Here is a 21,465-nt window from a genome sequence, read left to right as displayed (position 1 = left end):
CAATAAAGAAAAAAGTTGAAAAAGGACAACCAGCAAACTACCGTATGGTTCATGATTTGAGGGCTGTAAACGAGGTCACTGAACTTATAACACCTATAATGCCAAATCTTCACACTTTATTAGCTCAAATCCCACACAATTCCACATATTTCACGGTGATTGACTTAGCAAATGCATTTTTTTCTGTGCCACTGCACCCAGACTGCCAGTATTTATTTGCCTTCACTCATGGTCATCAACAGTATACATGGACGGTGCTACCTCAAGGTGCACAAAATTCACCGACTATGTATACTGTTGCAATGTCCTCAGTTTTGCAAAAATGGACTCCTCCTTATCTGGAAGTTGTGTTGCTTCAATATGTGGATGATTTATTACTTTGCTGTCCTAACCAAATGTCATGTAATGAGTCATCTATCTCGCTTTTGTGTTTCCTAGCAGAACATGGATGTAAAGCCTCTAAAAACAAATTACAATTTTGTCAACAGAAGGTAGTGTTTTTAGGTCATTGTTTGGCTCAAGGTACTAAACATCTAACAGAGGAAAGGATAGTTGCAATACAACAGCTTACATTGCCCCAAAACCTTACACGACTTAGAACTTTCCTGGGTCTGGTGTCATATTGCAGGCCATGGATACGGTCAGCATCCCAGCTCATGCAGCCCTTGTATGATTGCTTGTCTGCACAACCCTTCCATCTGACCCCAGAAGCTGAACAAAATTTTTACTCTCTGAAACTCTCGATTATCTCTGCACCAGCTCTTGGTCTACCCAACTATACTAAACCATTTTCTTTATTCTGCACTGAAATGACAGGCCATGCCACTTCAGTACTAACCCAAAAGCATGGACAACAACAAAGACCAGTGGCCTACTACTCAGCTAGGCTGGATCCTGTTGCCAGGGGGGCACCCTCTTGTGTTAGAGCCATTTTTGCGGTTCAAGCAATGCTTGAAAAGGCCACAGAAATAGTTCTTGATTACAAGGTCACACTTTACACTCAACATGACATTCATGGTGTCCTCAGTCAAGTACAACCTAGACACATTTCAATGGCCCGACAACTTCGACTTCAATGTGCCCTTCTCATGCCCCCAAATGTAGAACTCAAGCGATGCACAGTTTTGAATCCAGCTACGCTTCTACCAGTGGATTCAAAAGGGGGGAAAATTGGGGAAAATGATCTATTTTTACATTCTTTGACAGAGGAGGAAATAACCGACATACATACACCTCATGATTGTGTAGCTCTGATGCAACAAGACGGCAGGGTTTGAACATGTCTCAGATGAACCCATTGCTAATGCAGATTTTGAGTTTTTTGTAGATGGATCCAGATACCAAGATGCTGGTCGGTTCTACACTGGATATGCTGTGGTCACACAACATGAGGTAATAAAAGCTGAACCACTCCCTCCTCACCTATCGGCACAGGAGGCAGAGCTGAGGGCACTCACTGAGGCGTGTAGAGCGGCTGAGGGTAAGACTGCCAATGTGTATATAGATAGCAGGTATTCTTTTGGAATTTGTCATGATTATGGTCCAATATGGAAAGCCAGGTCTTTCCTAACATCAAATGGGAAACCTATAAAGAATGTAGAGAGCGTGCGAGCTCTGATGGAGGCTCTTTTGTTACCCACTAAGCTTGGCGTGGTGAAGATAAAAGCTCACACTCGAGCTGACACCAATGAAGCCAGAGGAAATGCACGTGCGGATGCCGCAGCCAAGGAAGCAGCAAAGAGGCCTAGAGTTGAGAGTTTAGCAGCGGTACAGACCGTGACCTCAGTGGCACCTGTCACTCCTGATATTCTTAAATCCCTGCAGAAACAGGCGGTTCAACAGGAAAAGAAGGAGTGGGAGACGCAGGGAGCCCAGCTGACTGAGGAAGGTTTATGGAAAAAGGGCAGTAAGCTCTGCCTGCCGCGAGCTCTTTACTCAATAATGGCCCAGGTAACCCATGGACTAACACATTTGTCAAAAACAGCTATGTGTGCTTTGGTATACAAGGTATGGGTGGCGCCAGGGTTCAGTACCCAGGCAGCCAGGCACACGCAATCTTGTATGACATGTGCCCGACACAACATAGGGAAAACTGTAAAGACCCCGCAGAAACACACCCCTCGTCCACTCTACCCGTTCCAGAGATTGCAGATTGACTATATACAACTACCACGAGTAGGGGTATATGAGTTCGTGCTTGTGTGTGTTGATCTCTTTTCAGGATGGCCTGAGGCATATCCGGTGCAGAAAGCTACAGCAAAGGTTACTGCTCAAAAACTCATGAAGGAGGTGGTATGTAGATATGGGGTTCCTGAAGTGATTGAAAGTGATAGAGGTACACATTTCACTGGAGAGATCATGAGAGAGATCTTAAAGTCTTTGGGAATTGAGCAGGGTTTACACACACCTTATCATCCACAGAGTAGTGGGAAGGTAGAAAGACTGAATGGGACATTAAAGTTAAAGATTCAGAAGGCAAAAGAGGAAACCGGCAAACCATGGACCGAATGCTTGCCTCTAGCTCTTTTCTCAATTAGGTACACTCCAAGTATAAGAACAGGTCTCTCTCCATATGAGATACTTTTTGGTTCAGTACCAAGAACAGGGTTATATTTCCCACAGTCACTTCAGATGCAGAATGACAGCCTGACTAGCTATGTGCAAGCCTTGCATAATCGCCTAAACAGTGTGCATAAACTGGTGTATTCTTCCATTCCAGACCCTGAATCAGTGTCTGGAACACATGATCTCAAGCCAGGAGACTGGGTGGTCCTAAAAAGACACGTCAGAAAAAGCCTTGATCCAAGATTTGATGGGCCATTCCAAGTTCTTCTGACCACAGCAACTTCGGTGAAGCTTGAGGGAAAATCCACTTGGATACACACCAGCCACTGTAAACGAGTCACTCCACCAGCAGAATGATGACCTTTTTACCAGTTCTAATGGGGATAGTGGTGGCATTGCCTCTAGCAGAGACATTAAATGAAGTTCTGAATGATGACTGGGATAATAAATTCATCAGACATCAAAGTACTTTTAAAAGACATGGACACGAGTACATTACCAAAAGACTGTTGGATTTGCACTCGCAGTCCTGTGAGCTCCAATACTATGCCTTATTTAGCCATTCCAGTGAGTTTGGAAGAAATGTTCTATTTGAGTAACTTTTCCCACTAAGCTAGATAACAACAGGAAAGAGAGAGCTGTAGGTTTGCCTGTAGCTGCATGAGTGACAGAGCCGTGGTTGTTGTTTAACAGGAGAGGTCCGCCTCTAAAACAGACAGGAATGCCTTGGGCTTCTAGTCGTGTTGACCTCTCCTGTTATCCGAGCTTCACCTCTTGCAGCTGCATCCAGATAAGATCGAAAGACGTCACTTTCTCTACAGCTGAGTATTCTGAGTGTAATGGGTCTGCTACCGACATCACACAGTGTGTAGCGGTCGATGCCACGCTCAATCCTGAGCTTCACTGTGTAAACGTCACCTTGAAAAGACTGATATCAGGTATTATGTCAAATGACACTCAGTATCAGGAAGAGATGATGGACATATTAAGCTCCACCTTGTTGTCTAAATGGATTGCTAGTCTATTCAATAACACGGTTATGGGAGCACCAGAGAGTTTGTACATTGTATGTGGACATCAGGCCTACAAGTGGTTACCCAATAACTTCACAGGGGTCTGCACACTGGCCTTCCTGACCCCATCAACCTTTATAGTGCCTCACACCAGAGTAAATGTTAAAGCAATCCCTCTACACACACTGTACAGACGAGCTGCAGACAACAATCCCAGACCAAATGGTAAACCTCATCTTGTAGAAATGGGGGTGGCAAATAAGATTGTGAGCAGCGTATTGATTTACCTATTCATAACACAGATGTGGGATAAACTAGTGGAGGCAACTGATTATCTAGATGACCAGATCTTCCAGGTGCTTGATGTCCTTAATGCATCTAATATAATACAGAAACAGCTAATTGTAGTCACTAACCAACACCCCATAGTGCTGGACTACCTGACCGCTAAGGAAGGAGGGATGTGTCAGATCATCGGTCCCGTATGTTGTCATTACATCGACGTTATGGGAAATCTCCAGGTTAGGACTGATATACAGAAGATAACCGAGATAAGGGATAAGTGGTTACAGGAACATGATGCAAACAAGGACACTTGGTGGGGAGAAACATTCTCTTTCCTGAATCCCATCAATTGGTTCAAGGGTCTAGGCGGGTGGCTCTCAGGGATTATACATACGTGTATGCAATTATTATTATTTTGCTTGTTGGTATATGTAGCCGTAAAAGTGCTGATCTATGTTACACCTAAGTTACTTAGGTCTATATGTAAGGAAAACCGTGTCACAGAACCCCTGATCGTATACTATGGACCCCAGACAAGAAAAGATCCATTGTTGTGATGCAATTATAGGTGTTTAGGTAGGGAACTGAGGTGAAGCAGGCAGGAAAGTAACGAGGACGCGACTAGCGCGCTCCTATATACCTACCGAGATGCCATAATTGGTCACAAAAGGGGGGAATTGTGAGAGAAAAGAATCCATCTTGTTTGTCTGTGGCATCTATTTTGTCTTCACTCTTATGCAATGGTCATCAGGCAACACTGAGGGGCAGTGAGGTTTCACATTACGATTCACTCCCCTAAGGTTACTATTGGTTCATAGGTCAGAGGGAACTATTCCTTTGTCTCTGACCCTATTTAAAGGACCCCATATGTTAATAAAGCAGAAGTCTTTCCTAGTACACCATTATAAGGCTGTGCTGTATTGATTTCTTCGAGATCTCGAAAATATAATTTTAATATTTGGAGTTCGGAAGGCATAGAGGAGAGCATATTTCGCTCACAATAGATAGATAATAGATAGATAGATAATAGATAATAGATAGATAATAGATATATAATATATAGATAATAGATAGATAATACATAATAGATAGATAAGAGATAATAGATAGATAATAAATAGAAAATAGATAATACATAGAAAATAGATAGATAAGAGATAATAGATAGATAATAAATAGACAATAGATAGATAATAGATCGATAATAGTTACTTAATAGATAGATAATAGAGAATAGATAATAGATAGATAATATATAGATAATACATAATAGATAGATAATAGTTAGATAATAGATAGAGAATAGATAATAGATAGATAATAGATAGATTAATAGATAATAGATAGATAATAGATAATAAATAGAGAATAGATAGAGAATAGATAATAGACAGATAATAGATAGATAATAGATAATAGATAGATAATAAATAGATAATAGATAATATATAGATAATAGATCGATAATAGTTACATAATAGATAGATAATAGATAATAGATAAATAATAGATAATAGATAAATATTAAATAATAGATAGAGAATAGATAGATAATAGATAGAAAGATAGATAATATATAGATAATAGATAAATAATAGATAATAGATAGATAGATAATAGATAGATAATAGATAGATAATAGATAAATAATAGATAAATAATAGATAGAGAATAGATAGATAATAGATAGATAATAGATAGATGATAGATAGATAATAGATAATAGATTGATAATAGATAATAGATAGATAATAGATAGATAATAGATAGATGATAGATAATAAATAGATGATAGATAATAGATAGATAATAGATGATAGATAGAGAGATAATAGATAATATATAGATAGATAATAGATAGATAGATAATAGACAATAAATAACTAATAGATAGATAGATGATAGATTTATATTTTTACTTTTAAAAAATAGCATAAAGTATAATAGATTTTGTTCCATAGAATCTACGATCCATGGAAAGTTACAACATATCAACAAAAAGTTCATCTCAGAATCAAGAAGCAGCAGATAAAGCCCAGCATTATGTGGGTCAGCCTCGTGTTTATCCTTCCTCTCCTCTGGAAAAGTAAGTACAATAGTACAATATACTAATATATTAATATAATATGTGAATCTCATCTGTTTTGACAAGCTGTATACATTAACCAATAGATCTCTTGGTGAGGCTGGTGTACTTTCTATGTTAATCCATATCACAATGTATAATCCTTTATGAAAGGGTAAACTCATTCTCCGTAATCCCAGCCTGACTGACAGCCCCTCAGTGTTACACTATCTATGCTCTTTATATACTATATAGTATATGCTATACAATGTACGGTATATACCATACACCTACACATGGTTTACATGGATTGTCCCAGGAAATGTCATTGGTGGAAAAGTTATCCTCTGAGAATTTAATGACCTTTATTATGTTCTGGGGGTTTCTCCAGATCATAAATGTAATAAATAATAAATTCTGCACACTCATCTCACCGCTTAGTGGAAAGGTAATGTAAGTATAAGGATTTTTTAGCTATTTTTTAACTTTTGATGGACCTTAGTGGTTCATAAAATGCTGGACATCCTTTGACATTTTGATGAATTCATGCTGAAGTGAATTAAAAAGAAATCTGCATTTTGCTGAATTAATTTTTTTGTAAAATTCAACCAGAATAAATCTCCACTTGAATTTATTAACTCATCTATAGTATATACCATCCAAATATAATGATGTGGCTCAGTGGTTAGCACTGTACGATGGCTCAGTGGTTCGCACTGTTCCTTTGCAGCGCTGGGGTCCTGGGTTCAATCCCACCAAGGACAACATCTGTAAGGAGTTTGTATGTTCTCCCCGTGTTTGCGTGGGTTTCCTCCGGGTTCTGCGGTTTCCTCCCACACTCCAAAGACATACTGATAGGGAATGTAGATTGTGAGCCCCGATGGGGACACTGATGATAATGTGACTCATAGAATTTTTTTACAATGTGTAAAATGACATTAAGCATATTTTTTGAGTTTACCGGGTACAGCAAATTCCTAGAAATTCACCTCACATTGAAATTCCAAAACACAGTTCTGGGATGTATTAAGAGAACCATACAGTCTAGATCACATGAAGTAATTATCCCCCTTTACTCCTCCTTGGTCAGACATCATCTGGAATGCTGTGTCCAGTTCTGGGCAACACATTATAAAAGAGACAGAAAAACTGTAGTAAGTTCAGAGAAGAGCGACCAGGATAGTGAGCGAACTGCAAACTATGTCCTACGAGAAACAGTTAAAGGATCTGGGAATGTTTAGCTGCAAAAAAGAAGACTGAGAGGAGACTTAACAGCTGTCTACAAATATCTGAAGGGCTGTCACACTGTAGAGGGATCATCCTTATTCTCATTTACACATGGAAACACGAGAATCAATGGGATGAAACTGAAAGGGAGAAGATACAGATTAGGAAAAACTTTTAGATAGTGAGGGAGATCAATGAGTGGAAGAGGCGGCCACGAGAGGTGGTGAGTTCTCCTTCAATGGAAGTCTTCACACAGAGGCTGGACAGACATCTGTCTGAGATGGTTTAGTGCATCCTGCATTGAGTAGGGGGTTGGACACGAGGACCCTGGAGGTCTCCTCCAACTCTAACATTCTAGGATTCTATGATTCGCTCATCTCTGATTCTGCTGTATTTAATTATGAAAGAAACAAGTAAAGTTTATGAAAAAAATTTGATCAATATCTATGTTGATTTTTCCATCCCTATTGTAATGGTAATGATGCCATACTTTATCTCTTTACAGGTATCACGTGCCAGCTGGCGGGCTATTCTATCCGAGTGTCTCCTGATGTCAGTGTACAGGAGGGTCTGTGTGTGACGATTCCTTGCACCTTCACCGCTGACAATAAAAAGACATTCAGTAATTCCACTGGATACTGGATACGGAAGAAGGAACCTTTATATCCTTATTATACCATAGCCAGAAATAATAAATTCAGTGATGTGAGAAAAACAAACTTCCACCTGATGGGAAATCCAGATACTGGAGACTGCACCCTGACCATCACTGACGCCAGGAAAGAAGATGAGGGGACGTACGTCTTCAGAATTGAAGAAAGTAAAGGGAGTAAAGTGAGATATAATTATATCAGAGACACAGTAACCATTACTGTGACTGGTAAGTGCCAGAATCATAACGTAGTCATAAAGATGTCTTGGGAGTGAGCAGCTCAAGAGAGAACAGGGCGACAAAGCCTATGACAGCTTATGTGGAATGTTTTAAATATTGTAGTTTATGAATTTCTATTGAATTATTCTTCTTCTCTGCTCTCACATTTAAGGACTTTTAAAAATTCTTTTGAGATATCAGACACGGACCACCCAGCAATCTGCAAGGAAATAAAAAACATCGACCATATAAAAATTTCAAGAAAAGTTTAGTTACTCTTTAAAGTTTATTACTGATCTTTTTTTTCTTTTTCACACAGTTTGAGTTAGGGTTATGACAAGGGTTGGGACTATGGCTAGATTTAGGGTTGGGGTAGAGTTAGGGTTAGGTTTAGGGCTATGCTAATAAAATAGTTACATAAAAAAAAATTTCAATTGTAAAAAAAGAACAAAAGATAATGTATAATTTTTTAATATTTGCAAAAGCAGAAAATAACTAGAGGGTTCAATGGCAAACCATAATTATGTCTGTATTTACATATTCTCAGGGATAAGGAATTTCATCCTAGACTGGTAGAAGGGACTCGGAGAGTGATAATGGTCAACTGGTTATGGGAAGAAAATATTTGCCTTGCTCCCAGGTACTGGCACCCCACACAATGCCACTGGCCATACTTCCCATTCACAAAAAAATTCTGGTGTGTAGTTTGTGGTAGATGTTTTATGGACAGAAGATTCTTTTATCATTGCGTAGATCTCACAGAAGAACCAGTCATCTCAGATTTTGGGACCTTGATTGCTGGAATCAAGAAGACCCTGACCTGTGGTCCTCCTATAAACTGCCCAGCAACATCTTTAACTTTCCAATGGAGGAAAAGTAACGTGGACGGTGTCTGGAAGAATTCATCTGCAGTAACATTTACCCCTTCTACAGATGATCATCAAGAAAACATCACATGCAAAATGACAAACACAAAGGGGAAGACAACCAATAAAACCATTTTTCTTGATGTTTACTGTGAGTACATATTAGTTTTGGAAGTATTTTCATTAGAGAGGTCCACCAATAAATCAAAAGATCATGGTGGATACAGACTCCGACTTAAATATGGCCCCAAATGCTCAACAGAAGACCACCCTAATTGGAGGTTTCTTTGGAGCCAAACACTTGACACATAGGTCTGTATCTTATGAGAATATCGTCCCGTAACCTGATATATCTTATAGATGATCAATACTTTGGGTACAATATTTTCAAGTAGGATCAAGGAGCCTCAGTCTGACATTGTCCTTCTGACTCCCAACATTCCTAATAAAGTATTAGTGGCCAAGTGATGGACGCTGCTCCACCAGCTCATGTCTTCATCCACTCATAAAATGGAGTCAGATTTTTTTCCTCAAAACCATTTTATGTTCACAAAAACAGGAAATCATACGGAAGGTTGGATACATAAACCATATTAAGAAAAATGTACCTGTACTAGTGATTATATACAGATGAGAAGGTTCCATAGCAAAAAAAAATGAAGTTGGATGGTTCATTATCAGCAAAATCCAACTTGAAAATGAGATATGATCTCTCCAGCTTTATTTCATGTTTCTTATTAATGCTACACCATCATTTGCTACTATTGTAGGCTTGTTCCGGGTCATCCAATGTTCTCACCATTCATTAGATGGTTTAGATGTTATTCAACATTAGATATTAGAAAAAACTTTTTGCGAGTGAGGTGATCAATGAGGGGAACAGGCGACCACGAGATGTGGTGAGTTCACCTTCAAGAGGCTGGATAGACATCAGTCTGAGATGGTTTAATGAATCCTGCTTGGAGCAGTGGGTTGGACACTATGACCCTGGAGGTCCCTTCCAACTCTAAAATTCTAGGATTCTATGATTCATTAACATAAATTATTTCAGCCAACCTAGACTGGTGTCCTATAGCAGTTAAATAGCAGTGCTTTCTTGCAGCCCCCCTGGAAACACAGGAAGCAGCGGTCAATCATCTGAAGGTAAAGTTATATTTTTAGAACATAAATTATATGCAAATATAACACAGCTAAGCTTTATGCAATAGAATGGAGTCTTTCTGTGACTCTGCAACTTCTCCAATGTCAAAGAGGTTGTCCTCTACTTTAGCATTGATGACTTATCCTTAGGATAGGTCAACAATATCTGAAAGTTTGGGGTCTGACACCTGGCACCCCCGCCAATCAGCTGTTATCGGTGTCGGCGGTGGCCGGAAGAACACAATTATACAGATGCAAGTCTTATGATAGTGGCCAATTCAGGGTACTACACATCTGCCTCCTATTGATTTGAATAGGAGGCAGATGTGTAGAACCAAGCCTCGGCCATTATCAGAAGACGGAGCAGCTCCACAAGTGAATAATTATGGCCGAATGCCGCCGCCGACACCGATAACAGCTGATCGGCGGGGATGCTGGGTGTCGGACCCCAACCGATCAGACATTGATGACCTATCCTATCGATAGTTCATCAATGCTAAAGTAGTGGACAACCTGTTTAAAGAAAATTTGGGAACCCTGCTTTGTCTCTAATGCCACTCCTCACCATTACACTCCAAATTTACTACAATTTCATGATGTGATGACTCCTTATCTCATCTATTCCTCAGTGGCCTTTCTCTTTGCCCAGAGCCTTGTTGATGAGATCAGTGGAGATCCCTTAGTGATCGGGAAAGTTATCCCATATCAGTAGGGAGTAAAAGAAGGTTGAAACTTGGCAAGACCTCCTTAAATCTTCAAATATAATATGGCAGAGAGTTCCAGAGTCTCACTGCTCTTACAGTACAGAACCCATGTTTGCGATGATGGTCAAACCTTGCTTCTCTAGACCTAGAGGATGCCCCATTGCCATTGCAGATCTAGATGTAATCAGCTCATTAGAAATCTCTCTGAACAGTTCATTCATACACTTGTACATAGGTTTCTTTTTCTGAACTGAATAACCTCAAGACTGGAAACCTTTCTTGGCAGAGTGATCCCTCACTTCTTAATAAATGTATCAATCTTACTTACCGTCTTCCCTTTTTCTTTTCTTCATATTTCTCTTCCTCTGTCATGGGTGTGTCAGAAGTGACAGACAGTCGCCCTACAGTTGGTTGCAGAAGATCTCTTCATTTGTTTTTACAGACACCTTCTTAGCTGTTTCACTGTAGAACCCAGCGACTACCTCCTTCCTGCTAAAAGACACCCTGACCTTGGTGTTTAAATAGTTTCACTTTGTAGCAGGAAGGGGTCGGTGATACTCACATGTTTCCCTGTGAATGCTTGGATCTCTCAGACTGCTATCTTCCTCTGTGGTGCTAGGGGGACGCTTGGATTTATCTCTCTGAAGTCGGCAAAAGCTAAGCTACTTTCCCCAGTGTTTGTCTCCCTTGTTGTCTTTTGTTGTAAGTGGGGATCGACTAGTGCTCATCCCCCCTTCCCTATCCAGGGCCAAGAGCAAAGGGAAATAAAGGGTTTAGGTTCGCATGCGGCGATTGGTGAGGACCCTGTCTCCACGTTAGTGGAGACAGGGTGATATCAGATCACCCTAGGAGTTCTCCACTCCCCCTTTTCTCTAGAGTCTTGGCTCCCTTTCCCCCTTCCCTTTGTGTTGCACTTAGTCTTGCGTGACATCCTCTTTCTTATTTTATTGATTCTTTTCTTGCTCTCTCATTTTGTCTTTTCCCTTCTTCTTATCCTCTTTTTTCTTATCCTCTTTTATGACTTTCTTTACTCCCCTTGTCTTTCTCCTCCTCACCTTTCTTTGAGCCTTCCACTTTTTCTAATAATTCCTTCTATTCTTTCTTCATGTCTACTGCTCCACTTCTCTTACTTTTTCTTTAATTTTCTTCTCCACTTTTCCTCTCTTTTTAATTCCTATCCTTTTTTCTCCTCTTGTCCTTTTCTTTTTTTTCTTCCTTCTCTTCCTCCTTCCCTTTTTCCAATTCTCCTCTTCTTTCTCCATCTTCCTTTATCTTCAATTTTTTTCTCCTATCCATTCCCCCAGTGCTGAATCATATTGAGTACCCTAATACACAGTATGGTGCCCCCACACATGGTTTAATGCTCCCCCAGTTTCCCTCTACTTAACTATGCCTCTATATTGTCTAGTCTATCATAATGCTCCCATAGTGCCCCAATACATTATGATGCCCCATTTCACAGTTCAGCCCCCACAGTAAGGAGCCCCTCCAACCCATCCAAATAGTGCACTAGCAAAGTAAAAAAGACCCATCTCCTAGCCCTGATTCGGCCATGAGCTGCTGTACCTGCTGCACCGAGTCTCAGACAGTTCAGGATGAATTGCATTCATTGTATCTACATCTAAAAACACAGATAGAGCTGAGTCAGGACACATCTCCAACCTCCTGGAACTCTGGGACATCTTCTCAATTCTGAAAATGTCTCTTTGCGTCTGCGAACAGTTGGGAGGTATGGTTACAGATTGAATCATAGATTCTTTTGAATCTACATATTGATTGAGAGGGATCATGTGATACATCACATCTGACTCAATAAAAATCTTTAATTAACTTGCCTTTTTGAGCCCCTCTTTGGCACTTTGACAACTTTTTTAGTGTAACTGTGCCCCTAAAATAATTTTATTGGGGTATCTCATCAATGTCTTAGTAGTCCTGTCCTGGTGTTGGGGAAGAGGTCCAATAGTATTTAACTAAATATAGACAAATAATTTTCCTTTTCTTTTTTTTTTTTACAGCTAAATATCGAGATATATCAATTGCCTTCTTATGTGGAATGACTATCACAACCCTATTCGCTTTGCTATATAAATTAATTACAAGGTAAGATTTCATATGCATTGTATTGTTTTGTTATAATAATCCTGAAAATCCGTCCAGATACTACAAAGCTCACCATACAGGTAATCACAATTTTTTTTCTTGCAGAACCACTCATGACCACACGGTGTGCTGATAACTCATGGCTATAATAATCATTTTTTTATTTATATAGCGCCAACATATTCCGCAGCACTTTACAATTAAGCGGGGACATGTACAAACAATAAATTCAATACAAGGTGAGACAGTATACAGTTACATTAGGAGTGAGGTCCCTGCTCGCAAGCTTACATTCTACAAGGAAATGGGGGGACACAATAGGTGGAAAGTGCTTGTTATTTCAGGTCTGGCAGTTATAATAAGTCGGGATTATCATATAAAGCTGCATGATCCGGGCATCAGCCTGTATGTTCAAGTGCAAAGGCTATGTCCTTTTCAAAAATATCATGTGTCCATCCTTCCCTTTTCCTGAAGTTGGTCATGAACTACAATTTCTTACATAACCCAATTTAATACATTATTGTGGCATGTTGGAAAAACTTCAGTTGGCTGCAATTCACATCTCGTCCAATGGGGGGGGCCATACAAAATGTTCTGTACTTCTCCTGGCAGAGTGCCAAAAATATGCTTGTTTGTTTGTTTGTTTGTTTGTTTGTTTGTTTGATTGATTTTTTATTTGAATTTAAAATAATTGTGTTTCACATATATTAAAAAAGAGGATGGAAGGGACATATTTGTTTGTGAAACTAATTACATTTTATGCATTATGATTCAGCGTTGAGGTATCTGGGCTGTCTCTGACTTTAAGGAGACCAGATAAATGTCTTATTGGCAATGTTCTTTAGAACCAAGAAATATACAAATTACGTATCCGTTAGACTATTAGGTTTTGAATTTAAAGTTACAGTGGGTGCGGAAACTATTCAGACCCCTTTAAATTTTTCACTCTTTGTTTCATTGCAGCCATTTGGTAAATTCTAAAAAGTTCATTTTTTTATCATTAAAGTACACTCTGCACCCCATCTTGACTGAAAAAAAATGAAATGTAGAAATTTTTGCAAATTTATTAAAAAAGAAAAACAGAAATATCACATGGTCATAAGTATTCAGATCCTTTGCTCAGTATTGAGTAGAAGCCCCCTTTTGAGCTAGTACAGCCATGAGTCTTCTTGGGAATGATGCAACAAGTTTTTCACACCTGAATTTGGGGATCATCTGCCATTCTTCCTTGCAGATCCTCTCCAGTTTCGTCAGGTTGGATGGTGAACGTTGGTGGACAGCCATTTTCAGGTCTCTCGAGAGATGCTCAATTGGGTTTAGGTCAGGGCTCTGGCTGGGACAGTCAAGAATGGTCACAGAGTAGTTCTGAAGCCACTCCTTTGTTATTTTAGCTGTGTGCTTAGGGTCATTGTCTTGTTGGAAGGTGAACCTTCAGCCAAGTCTGAGGTCCAGAGCACTCTGGAAGTGGTTTCTATCCAGGATATCTCTGTACTTGGCCACATTCATGTTTCCTTCAATTGCAACCAGTCGGCCTGTCCCTGTAGCTGAAAAACACCCCCATAGCATGATGCTGCCACCACCATGTTTCACTGTTGGGATTGTATTTGGCAAGTGATGAGCAGTGCCTGGTTTTCTCTACACATACCGCTTAGAATTATCACCAAAAAGTTCTATCTTCATCTCATCAGACCAGATAATATTATTTCTCATAGTCTGGGAGTCCTTCATGTGTTTTTGAGAAAACTCTATGCAGGCTTTCATATGTCTTGCACTGCGGAGAGGCTTCCGTCGGGCCACTCTTCCATAAAGGTCCGAATGGTGGAGGGATGCAGTGATAGTTGACTTTGTGGAACTTTCTCCCATCTCCCTACTGCATCTATGGAGCTCAGCCACAGTGATCTTGGGGTTCTTCTTTACCTCTCTCACCAAGGCTCTTCTCCCACGATTGCTCAGTTTGGCTGGACAGCCAGGTCTAGGAAGACTTCTGGTAGTCCCAAACTTCTTCCATTTAAGGATTATGGAGGCCACTGTACTCTTAAGAACCTTGAGTAATGCAGAAATTCTTTTGTAACCTTGGCCAGATTTGTGCCTTGCCACAATTCTATCTCTGAGCTCCTTGGGCAGTTCCTTTGAGCTCATGATTCTCATTTGGTCTGACATGCACTGTGAGCCGTGAGGTCTTATATAGACAGGTGTGTGCCTTTCCAAATCAAGTCCTATAATTTTAATTAAACACAGCTGGACTCCAATGAAGGAGTAGAACCATCTCAAGGAGGATCACAAGGAAATGGAAAGCATGTGACTTAAATATGAGTGTCTGAGCAAAGGGTCTGAATACTTATGACCATGTGATATTTCAGTTTTAATTTTTTTAAAAATTTGCAAAAATTTCTACATTTCTGTTTTTTTTCAGTCAAGATGGGGTGCAGAGTGCACTTTAATGACAAAAAAATGAACTTTTTAGAATTTACCAAAAGGCTGCAATGAAACAAAGAGTGAAAAATTTAAAGGGGTCTGAATACTTTCCGTACCCACTGTATTTCTGCATCAAAATCCACTTCAAAAGCTGCATTGAATAAGTTTCCTGTTGACACCAACAGGACAACATGTTTAGAGTAAACTTAGTGCTGTTATTTTATGTTTTCCTTACCACTTGCAAAAAGACGCAACATGTCTACATATAGACAAGAATTGACATCATGCTTTTTTTTTCTCACATAGTAAAAGACGCTCAGAGAAAAGTATTGTTCTACTAGGCGCCTGACATAGATAAAAAGTTGGTTACACATAAGATTAAAGGTTTTTTTACATGTTCAATCTATTGCAAAAAAAAAAAATATTTTTAAATTCTGTGTATACCCTAAAGCAGAATAAAACGTTCTTAAAACACTCCATGAAAATCAACAATCAAAAGAAAACTCCATGGGAACATATACTCAGAGTCCGTTTTCTTAAAAATGAATGTAAAGCCAATGACCCATCTACAGGCAGCTGTTTCGGGGTGTTTGCTCCTCATCAGTGTACAGCAGGGTTTGGTTGGCCTTTGGCACAAGGAATATGAATCCACATAAGAAGACCAGCTGAGTATGGAGTCTTATTGGTGATGCAACATACTATACAGTATGAAGGATAAAACAATTTATGGTTTTGGGCTGTGCTAACCGAAATTAAGATCTTTACACTGAAGAAAGCCGCCAGTCTGGCAGAGAAACGCATTGTTAATAAAAAACGTTTCTTTATATTATAGAATCAAGGATCTTCATTTTGGTTAGTAAAGCCCAAAATGATTAATTGTTTTTTCTTTTGAGCATCCTGGTGTAGTTCATCCACGACCACGGGGCAGCAGCAAATGTTATTGAGCTTTCAAAGGAGTTGTGCCTACAACAACTCAATCAGAAGGAGCAGATTAACTAGAGCTAATATATCTTTTTATAAAGGTATCACCCTATGGTCTGGTGCGCTGTTTTCCTACAGTTTTTATCTGTCTTATATAATGTATAATTCTATCCAACTCATTTTCAGGAAAAAAATGGACAAAAAGAAGAATTATGTGAGAGCAAAAGAACCATCCGAGAGAACGGACCTACCGACAAATAAGAAGTCTGGACCCAACGCTGAGGTATACAGAGTAATGATATTATATGTAGAGTATGTGCAACACTGACCTTCACCAAACATTATACATCATCCTCCGTAGTTTCAGTTATGAGCACTTATTTTCCATTAAACCTACAATGCGAGGTAAAACAAAAGATGAGCATGGATCAGTGTCAGATGAAAATTACAAAACCTACAAATGACAAAAAATATATCACATACCCTACCATCATTATATATAAATGTAAAGCAAAGTTGCATATGAAATATAGGGTCCTACACTGTTTATATTAAAAACCTTACTGTATGTTACCGGGACCCAATATCAATATATATTTTTGACTTGTTTGAATTCTGTGCAAATTAGGGGTGTGGCATCTAGAGATGAGCGGTGTTCGACTCGAATTGTTCGCTAATCTCAAATTCGAGCTGTTTTGGGCGGTGATCGAGCCGTTCGGCAAACACGAACAATTTGAAAAAAATTTGGCTGTTCGAGGTTATGTTCGATAACTGTTCATGCACCAAAATCATAATTGGATTTTTTCTCATTAATACTGAAAATTAATGTTAATACGCAGTTTGAGTGTACAGCGGGGCGGGGGGAGGGGCAGGGGATGGATCTCTGCAGAAATAATGAAGATCTCCATTTTTTTTTCTCTTTCCCGCATTTACAGTGGGGAGGTGCAATCTGTCAGCCTATCAGCAGCGCACATACGGAGCGAACTGCTTTTTTTCACACAAGCAAGGGCACGTGTCATTGGCAGTGTATGTCACATGTCCTTGCCATATAAGACCCAACCATTTTCCCCGTCGCCACCATTTTCTCACTGCTGCAGCTGCATGTTAGACGGCACCGCTGTTGCTTTGTGAGCTATACTTTGAGTATTAATTTCAAGCCAATTTTCGCACAACCTACAGATAGCTTGGGAGCAGGGAATAGTTGTGATTGCAGTCCTTTTGAGGACTAGGTTACATAATTTCCTATGACTTTTATCTGGCAGGTCTGTGCTCTTAAATAGATAGGTTGGGAGTAAAGACTAATTGTAATTGCAGTCCTTTTGAGGGCTAGGTTACATCAGTTCCTATCACTTTTATCAGGCAGGTCTGTGCTCTTAAATAGATAGCTTGGGAGTAAAGACTAATTGTAATTGCAGTCCTTTTGAGGGCTAGGTTATATCAGTTCCTATCACTTTTATCAGGCAGGTCTGTGCTCTTAAATAGATATGTTGGGAGTAAAGACTAATTGTAATTGCAGTCCTTTTGAGGGCTAGGTTACATCAGTTCCGATCACATTTATCAGGCAGGTCTCTGCTCTTAAATAGATAGGTTGGGAGTAAAGACTAATTTTAATTTCAGTCCTTTTGAGAGCTAGGTTACATCAGTTCCAATCACTTTTTGCCAGGCAGGTCTGTGCCAGTGCTGTGCAAGTTTTTTTGACAGCATTTGGCTAAATCTAGCTAAGCAAACCCTTTTTGGCCTCTTGCAGTGTGTGTTAGTCAGTGGAGTAGCCTATCTGTGTTGCAACTACACGACCTGTGTATAGAATACAATTTTTTTTACTGCACCTAGCCAAGTAAAACCTTTTGGGCATAGCATCATTCTATTAGTCCATCTATACTAACCTTCACCAGGTTGCAAATTCAAAATATTTTTTATCTGCATCTAGCTCTGAAAAAATATTTGGGCTTGGGCTTGTAGCAGTGTGTGGGACTTGTTCTAATTAGTCCATCTATACTAACCTCCACCAGGTTGCAAATTCAAAATAATTTTATCTGCATCTAGCTCTGAAAAAATATTTGGGCTTGGGCTTGTAGCAGTGTGTGGGACTTGTTCTATTAGTCCATCTATACTAACCTCCACCAGGTTGCAAATTCAAAATAATTTTTATCTGCTCTAGCTCTGAAAAAATATTTTGGCTTGAGCTTGTAGCTGTGTGTGGGACTTGTTCTATTAGTTCATCTATACTAACCTCCACCAGGTTGCAAATTCAAAATAATTTTTATCTGCATCTAGCTCTGTAAAAATATTTGGGCTTGGGCTTGTAGCAGTGTGTGGGACTTGTTCTATTAGTCCATCTATACTAACCTCCACCAGGTTGCAAATTCCAAAAATTTTTTATCTCTATCTAGCTCTGAAAAAATATTTGGGCTTGGGCTTGTAGCAGTGTGTGGGACTTGTTCTATTAGTCCATCTATACTAACTCCCACCAGGTTGCAAATTCAAAATAATTTTTATCTGCATCTAGCTCTGAAAAAATATTTGGGCTTGGGCTTGTAGCAGTGTGTGGGACTTGTTCTATTAGTCCATCTATACTAACCTCCACCAGGTTGCAAATTCAAAATAATTTATATCTTCATCTAGCTCTGAAAAAATATTTGGGCTTGGGCTTGTAGCAGGGTGTGGGACTTGTTCTATTAGTTCATCTATACTAACCTCCACCAGGTTGCAAATTCCAAAAAATTTTTATCTGCATCTAGCTCTGAAAAAATATTTGGGCTTGGGCTTGTAGCAGTGTGTGGGACTTGTTCTATTAGTCCATCTATACAAACCTCCACCAGGTTGCAAATTCCAAACATTTTTTATCTGCATTTAGCTCTGAAAAAATATTTGGGCTTGGGCTTGTAGCAGTGTGTGGGACTTGTTCTATTAGTCCATCTATACTGACCTCCACCAGGTTGCAAATTCAAAATAATTTTTATCTGCATCTAGCTCTGAAAAAATATTTGGGCTTGGGCTTCTAGCAGTGTGTGGGACTTCTTCTATTAGTCCATCTATACTAACCTCCACCAGGTTGCAAATTCAAAATAATTTTTATCTGCATCTAGCTCTGAAAAAATATTTGGGCTTGGGCTTGTAGCAGTGTGTGGGACTTGTTCTATTAGTCCATCTATACTAACCTCCACCAGCTTGCAAATTCAAAATAATTTTTATCTGCATCTAGCTCTGAAAAAATATTTGGGCTTGAGCTTGTAGCAGTGTGTGGGACTTGTTCTATTACTCCATCTATACTAACCTCCACCAGGTTGCAAATTCAAAATAATTTTTATCTGCATCTAGCTCTGAAAAACTATTTGGGCTTGGGCTTGTAGCAGTGTGTGGGACTGGTTCTATTAGTCCATCTATACTAAGCTCCACCAGGTTGCAAATTCAAAATAATTTTTATCTGCATCTAGCTCTGAAAAACTATTCGGCCTTGGGCTTTTAGCAGTGTGTGGGACTTGTTCTATTAGTCCATCTATACTAACCTCCTCCAGGTTGCAAATTGAAGCTAATTTTTATCTGCATCTAGCTCTGAAAAAATATTTGGGCTTGGGCTTCTAGCAGTGTGTGGGACTTGTTCTATTAGTCCATCTATACTAACCTCCACCAGTTTGCAAATCAAAAAAAAATGTTATCAGCATCTAGCTGTGAAAAAATATTTGGGCTTCCGCTTGTAACAGTGTGTGGGACTTGTTCTATTAGTCCATCTATACTGACCTCCACCAGGTTGCAAATTCAAAATAATGTTTATCTGCATCTAGTTCTGAAAAAATATTGGGGCTTGGGCTTGTAGCAGTGTGTGGGACTTCTTCTATTAGTCCATCTATACTAACCTCCACCAGGTTGCAAATTCAAAATAATTTTTATCTGCATCTAGCTCTGAAAATATATTTGGGCTTGGGCTTGTAGCAGTGTGTGGGACTTGTTCTATTATTACATCTATACTAACCTCCACCAGGTTGCAAATTCAAAACATTTTTTATCTGCATCTAGCTCTGAATAGATATTTGGGCTTGGGCTTGTAGCAGTGTGTGGGACTTGTTCTTTTAGTCCATCTATACTAACCTCCACCAGGTTGCAAATTCAAAATAATTTTTATCTGCATCTAGCTCTGAAAAAATATTTGGGCTTGGGCTTGTAGCAGTGTGTGGGACTTGTTCTATTAGTCCATCTATACTAACCTCCACCAGGTTGCAAATTCAAAACATTTTTTATCTGCATCTAGCTCTGAATAGATATTTGGGCTTGGGCTTGTAGCAGTGTGTGGGACTTGTTCTACTCGTCCATCTGTACTAACCTCCACCAGTTTGCAAATTCAAAATAATTTTTATCTGCATCTAGCTCTGAAAAAATATTTGGGCTTGGGCTTGTAGCAGTGTGTGGGACTTGTTCTATTAGTCCATCTATACAAACCTCCACCAGGTTGCAAATAAAAAACATTTTTTATCTGCATTTAGCTCTGAAAAAATATTTGGGCTTGGGCTTGTAGCAGTGTGTGGGACTTGTTCTATTAGTCCATCTATACTGACCTCCACCAGGTTGCAAATTCAAAATAATTTTTATCTGCATCTAGCTCTGAAAAAATATTTGGGCTTGGGCTTGTAGCAGTGTGTGGGACTTCTTCTATTAGTCCATCTATACTAACCTCCACCAGGTTGCAAATTCAAAATAATTTTTATCTGCATCTAGCTCTGAAAAAATATTTGGGCTTGGGCTTGTAGCAGTGTGTGGGACTTGTTCTATTACTCCATCTATACTAACCTCCACCAGGTTGCAAATTCAAAATAATTTTTATCTGCATCTAGCTCTGAAAAACTATTTGGGCTTGGGCTTGTAGCAGTGTGTGGGACTTGTTCTATTAGTCCATCTATACTAACCTCCACCAGGTTGCAAATTCAAAATAATTTTTATCTGCATCTAGCTCTGAAAAAATATTTGGGCTTGGGCTTGTAGCAGTGTGTGGGACTTGTTCTATTAGTCCATCTATACTAACCTCCACCAGGTTGCAAATTCAAAACATTTTTTATCTGCATTTAGCTCTGAATAGATATTTGGGCTTGGGCTTGTAGCAGTGTGTGGGACTTGTTCTATTAGTCCATCTATACTAAGCTCCACCAGGTTGCAAATTCAAAATAATTTTTATCTGCATCTAGCTCTGAAAAACTATTTGGCCTTGGGCTTTTAGCAGTGTGTGGGACTTGTTCTATTAGTCCATCTATACTAACCTCCACCAGGATGCAAATTCAAAATAATTTTTATCAGCATCTAGCTC

At 39.3% G+C, this 21,465-nt stretch overlaps 2 protein-coding genes across 2 annotated transcripts in view; both read left to right on the top strand.

Moving 5' to 3' along the window:
- The first annotated feature begins 4,603 nt into the window (after positions 1-4,603).
- LOC141171654 (myeloid cell surface antigen CD33-like) lies at positions 4,604-16,500 on the top strand. The gene is made up of 7 exons (XM_073655320.1): positions 4,604-4,614; positions 5,825-5,949; positions 7,661-8,035; positions 8,780-9,043; positions 9,982-10,035; positions 12,752-12,836; positions 16,359-16,500. The coding sequence occupies exons 1-7, from the start codon at positions 4,604-4,606 to the stop codon at positions 16,498-16,500; spliced, it is 1,056 nt and encodes a 351-aa protein (XP_073511421.1).
- A 70-nt stretch (positions 16,501-16,570) lies between these two features.
- LOC141171653 (myeloid cell surface antigen CD33-like) overlaps positions 16,571-21,465 on the top strand; it is a 128,017-nt gene continuing 123,122 nt past the window's right edge. Inside the window, exon 1 of the mRNA XM_073655319.1 lies at positions 16,571-16,605. Coding sequence (XP_073511420.1) covers positions 16,571-16,605 — 35 coding nt within the window. The remainder of the gene's footprint in view (positions 16,606-21,465) is intronic.

The sequence above is a fragment of the Phyllobates terribilis genome, unplaced genomic scaffold (assembly GCF_046119375.1).
Source record: "Phyllobates terribilis strain yellow unplaced genomic scaffold, ASM4611937v1 Scaffold_12__6_contigs__length_324123572, whole genome shotgun sequence".
Classification (NCBI taxonomy): domain Eukaryota; kingdom Metazoa; phylum Chordata; class Amphibia; order Anura; family Dendrobatidae; genus Phyllobates; species Phyllobates terribilis.
This window is presented reverse-complemented; position numbering and strand designations above follow the sequence as displayed.